General features: G+C 40.9%; 1 protein-coding gene across 1 annotated transcript in view; it reads left to right on the forward strand.

Moving 5' to 3' along the window:
* The window catches only part of LOC111726724 (tigger transposable element-derived protein 1-like), a 12,541-nt gene extending 7,577 nt beyond the window's left edge, over positions 1 to 4,964 (forward strand). The window contains exon 2 of the mRNA XM_023515741.1: positions 3,249 to 4,964. Within this exon, the coding sequence (XP_023371509.1) occupies positions 3,251 to 4,309 (1,059 nt within the window). The 5' untranslated portion in view covers positions 3,249 to 3,250 and the 3' untranslated portion in view covers positions 4,310 to 4,964. The remainder of the gene's footprint in view (positions 1 to 3,248) is intronic.
* Positions 4,965 to 5,418: the final 454 nt, after the last annotated feature.

Here is a 5,418-nt window from a genome sequence, read left to right on the forward strand (position 1 = left end):
ATGTCACCCTTGGTAGAGTGCTGTGGCATCACAGCTCACAGCAACCTCAAACTCTTGGGCTTAAGCAATTCTCTTGCCTCAGGCTCCCAAGCAGCTGGGACTACAGGCGCCCGCCACAACACCTGGATATTTTTTGTTGCAGATGTCATTGTTATTTAGCTGGCCTGGGCGAGGTTCAAACCCACCGCCCTTGGTGTATGTGGCTGGTGCTGTAACCACTGCATTGGGCGCTGAGTCAAGAAACAGGAAAATTTTAGCTTAAAATCTTGGCCAGCACCGCAGAGCTCTTGCATCACGATAGTTCACCAGCTCTCACAGCACGGTGAAGGAGTTTTCAGCCTTCAGTAAACAAGTAACTGTATTGGAATGCCCTCCGTACTCACCTGCTCTGGCCCCCAAAGACTTTTTTCTTTACTCAAAGATAAAGGAAATACTGAAAGGAAGACATTTTGATGACATTTAGGACATCAAGGGTAACATAACAACAGTTCTGATGGCCATTCCAGAAAAAGAATTCCAAAATTGCCTTGAAGAGTGGACTAGGCATGAGTGTTGATGCATAGCTTCCCAAGGGGAGTACTTCCAAGATGACTGTAGTGATATTCAGCTATGAGGTATGTAGCACTTTTTTCCTAGGATGAGTTTGAGAACTTAATTGTCAGACCTTGGTATATAATACCGTATTTATGGTATTTGTTTATATAAATATTATATTTATAATTATCTTAATTTTATTACATAATACCTATCACAAGTATTTCTCATGTCCTTAGAATTCCATAGTAAAAGGATTTTTTTCTAGTGTAGTCATTCATCAGGAAAAAAAGTTATTCAGTCATAGGCTGTCATGACAGAAAAGTTAGTATTTGCTTCAGTTGCACTCAGTGGCATTTACCCACTATATCTGTAATCTGTGAATAAAATCTCAGATTCCTGGATTTTGCTTTATTTTACTTTATTTTATTTTTTGAGATAGTATCTCACTTTGTCAACCTTGGTAAAGTGTCATGGTGTCACAGCTCACAGCAACCTCAAACTCCTGGTCTTTATTGATTCTCTTGCCTCAGCCTCCCCAAGTAGCTGGGACTGCAGGTACCCTGCTACCATGCCCAGCTATTTTTAGAGATGAGTCTCACTCTGGCTCAGGCTGGTCTCAAACCTGTGAGCTCAGGCAGTCTACTCACCTCAACCTCCCAAGTGCTGGGATTACAGGTGCAAGCCACCACACCTGGCCTAGATTCCTCGATTTTAAAATGTGCAAACAATAGTGTATTATAAAAGTAGTAGAAGGAAATCATGGGAAAAGCTCAGCTATCAATCATCATATGAATAGGTGATCTTTCTTTCCATCCATTTTATTTTAGATTCTCCATGTGCATGCTGTTTGTACTCAGTTATAAGCATAGTGTAGATTTTTCATTTTGCATATTTTTAACATTATAAGCGTTTCCATTGCTTCATAATTTTTTCAGTGATATATCTAGCAGTTGACATGCAGTGGTTTCCCCGACTCTTTTCCTTTTATGAGACATTAGATTAGAAGGCACTTTGGTGAACACCCTGTGCCTGCCTCCCTTCCTGTTTTCTGGGAGTGGGGGTAAATTAAAATAAATTTTCAGCAGTAGGAATTACTGGATCACAGAACAGAAAAAGAACTCATGGCTGGAGAAATGTATGAGTTAACTTTCCAAAAGAATAGCAACGGCTTTTATTGCCATCAAAAGTGTGCAACTATGTATACTTTTACTATATTCTTGCCAGCACTGATCTTTAAAAATTATTCTTCCATGTGGGTAAGAATGAGTATGTCAGAAGAAATCAAGGTCATATAGGGCCATGGATTGGTACCAGTCTGTGGCCCGTTAGGAACCAGGCCACACAGCAGGAGGTGAGCAGACACAGCTCCATCTGTATTTATAGCTGGTCCTCATTGCTGGCCTGAGCTCTGCCTCCTACCAGACCTGCACCCCCAAAACTACCCCCATCTGTGGAAAAATTGTCTTTTATGAGACTGATCCCTGGTGCCAAAAAGGTTGGGGACCACTATTATAGGAGATTTAATAAAAAACCTTTAAATATATAGGTAGAGACCGTGCAGGAGTATAGTGGTGGCCTCTACTCTTTCCCTACCCCCATGCCACCCACCTGTGTACAGCCTCCAAAGCTCTTCTATAAAACATAGATTGATTATGATGGATTGTCCTGCTTATATAACAATAGCTAACATTTATTGAGCGTTTGTTACATAGCCATAGTTCTAAGTGCTTTGCATGCATTAACTAACCTGTTCCTCATAGCAGCCCTGTGAGGTAGTTAGTGGTGCTGTTATCCCCATTTTTCAAATGATAGACCTTGGGCACCAAGTGGTGATGCTGAAGGACAGTGGTGCCCACAGAAATGAAGGTATTGGGGGCAGGCTAGGATTTGATCCCAGGTATTCACACTTACCCAAGAGGCGATCCCGTTGAAGCCTAGTCACAGCCTCCAGGGTTCCACGCCCTTCCTGCCTCTACTCCCTGCTATCGACCTCACTGGTGGTTGGGCCTCTGTCCTTCAGCCTCACTGCACGTGCTCAGAAGGTGGTGCTTTCTTCTTCATGCTACGTGACTTCCTACGTGTGTGGAGAACTTCAATTCACCCTCCACCTTCCTCTTGTAATGTTTTCACTTTTGGTAAAGCTTCTGCTAACCTCCCTTCTACCCCCTACCCCAACCTGACCCAACCTACAGATCTAGCCTTTCCCTCTGCTGTACCCCCATGGGAATTTGCAGTGACTTATTGCAATTGTTGTTGACCTGGCTGAGATAGTGTTTGTCAGGTTTCTCCATTATGAATTTACTCTTTCCCTACTTCCATAATTTGCTGAAGGAAGTCCCTGTGTAGCTCACGCTTAGGGAGCAGGTTAGCTGTACTATTCCTCCATGACAGCAGAGTGTGTACATACATTACAGTAAGTCCCTAAGTTACAAACTTAAATACAACTTGCACTTATGAACGGAAGTTATTTTACAGTACTTTACAGCAGGGGCTCCCCACTGGGCCACAGACAAAGCATACCAGGCTCGTCAAAAAGGTTACCAAACTCACTGAAAAGTTACTACACTCATGCTGATGAGGGGTGCCTGCCTCTTCTGGGTCTGGTTCCTAGTACTGTGTATCACAGGCAGGTGACTCTTGTTATTCTCATAACCCTATACACTGTCATATCACATTTTAAAATCAGTGACATTTTTGTCTTCACCCTGCAGTGATGCCTCCAAAACACAAATGTGATGCAAGTGCTGGTGGTATGGTAAAGAAAAGAAAAACCATCACCATGGAAAAAAAAGTAGAAATAATAAAGAGATCAGAGAGAGGTGAAACTCCGTCATCCATTGGCAGAGCATTTGCTTACAGTCGGTCAACAATTGCAACAATTTTAAAAGATAAAGGTAGAATAATGGAGCATGTGAAAGGCCATACCCCAATGAATGCTACGATTATTACCAAGCAACGCAGTGGTTTAATTATTGAAATGGAAAGGCTGTTGATAATTTGGATACAAGACCAAAATCAGCGTAATATGCCTGTCAGTCTTCCTTTAGTGCAAGAAAAGGCTCGAAGCCTTTTCAATGATTTAAAAGCTGCTCGCACAGCAAGTGAAGGTGATTGCAAGGAAGAATTTGTTGCAAGTAGGGGTTGGTTTAATCGCTTTAAAGAAAGGGCAAATTTGCGTAATATTAAAGCTCGAGGTGGAGCAGCAAGCACCAACGTACATGCTGCAAGTGATTTTCCCAAGACGTGGGAAGACAGGATTGACAAGGGAGGTTATTTGCCAGACCAAATTTTTAATGTAGATGAAACTGGCTCATTTTGGAAAAAAATGCCTGAGAAGACCTACATTTTGAAAGAGGAAGGAAGTACATCGGGACATAAGGCATCAGAGGATAGTCTGACTTCGTTACTTGGGGGTAATGCATTTAGGGAAGAAAACAGGGACCTAGAAACTCCAGAATCGAAAAAGTTTTCTACAAAAGAGTTAGCTGATGCTTTTCGTCTCATTGAAGCAGGAATGGCAAAGTTAGAAGAGCAAGATCCTGATACAGAGAGGTTTGCCAAAGTTTACTATACAGTTTCTGAAGGCCTGAGATGCTACAGGGCCATTTATGATGAGAAAAAGAAAAGCTCTGTGCAAACCTCCATTGATGCCTACTTCAAGAAACTGACGCCAGCAGCAGAATCAGACCCTCACTCTCTAATACCAGTTCCATCCTCTCCAACAAGTTCATCATCATCTACGTCAGTCAAGATTGTTGAAGGTTGTATTTGAAAACATTTTAAGTATATACAGAAATGTAAAAACACTAAGTTAAGACAAACATCTAGGTTGCATTTAAGAGGTAAATGTAACCCAGGGGCCACCTGTATTCTAAATTCTTTTGCATGGGACACTTCTTTTCTCCATTTATTTATAGGCAGGCCCCCAGTTACAATGAAACAGGTTCTGTAGGTTTGTTATGAAATTAAATTTGTATGTAAATTGGAACAGGTACATTTATCTTTCACCTGTAGTAGCCTCCGTTCATAAGTGTAAGTTAAGCTGGATGCTTGTAACTCGGGGACTGTAATTTCTTTATATCAGTATGGACTCATGGATATTTACTTTATACTTTAGGTTATCATCCAGTGCTAATCTATCTTGTTGCTGAAATGATTCCAGTTTTGGCATCCATTCGGAGCTCTTTGACTTGGCTCCTGTGTCCCTTTGACAAAGTCCATCATTATTTTTTTTTTCTTCTCTTTTTTAACAGTTCCTTACTATCTAGCACCACAAGATATTCCAGACTCATACTGTATATTTCCTGTCCCAGGCCTAAAATCAACTATTTGTCTAAGAAGTCCTGGTTCCTTTTATTGGGAGAGTGGTATTAGAAACAAAGATCTTGGGATTAGGTGTCCTCTCAGCACTCAAGTCACGTTTGACTTCTGCAGTGTATAAGAGGTACTCAACGTGACTTGTATTTATCTTTTGTTATCAGCACATATTGAGTATTACAATTTTAATACAGTTTTTTCCTTTGTTAAAATGTGACTTTTTTGGCATCCTCTATAGTTGGATTCATGTGTCACCTTTTGCATTCAACCCTGGCATCTCTGACTTCCTAATGAGTTTTTAAAATTTATATAATTAAGATTTAATTCTTTATACTATAAAGTTCTGTGGATTTTGTCAAACACGTAGTATTGTGTATTCACCATTACAGTATCATACAGAACAGTTTCACTGCCCTAAAAAAATTCCCCATGCTTTACCTACTCAACTTTCTCCCTACCCCAACCCCTGGCAGTCCCTGATCTGTTTACCATCTCTATAGTCTTGCCCTTTCTACAGAGTATTATAGTTAGAATGATATAGTACAATTAGTCCCTCGGTTACAA

This window comes from Otolemur garnettii, unplaced genomic scaffold (genome assembly GCF_000181295.1).
Source record: "Otolemur garnettii isolate 467f Iridium unplaced genomic scaffold, OtoGar3 scaffold00077, whole genome shotgun sequence".
NCBI classification, from domain to species: Eukaryota; Metazoa; Chordata; class Mammalia; order Primates; family Galagidae; genus Otolemur; species Otolemur garnettii.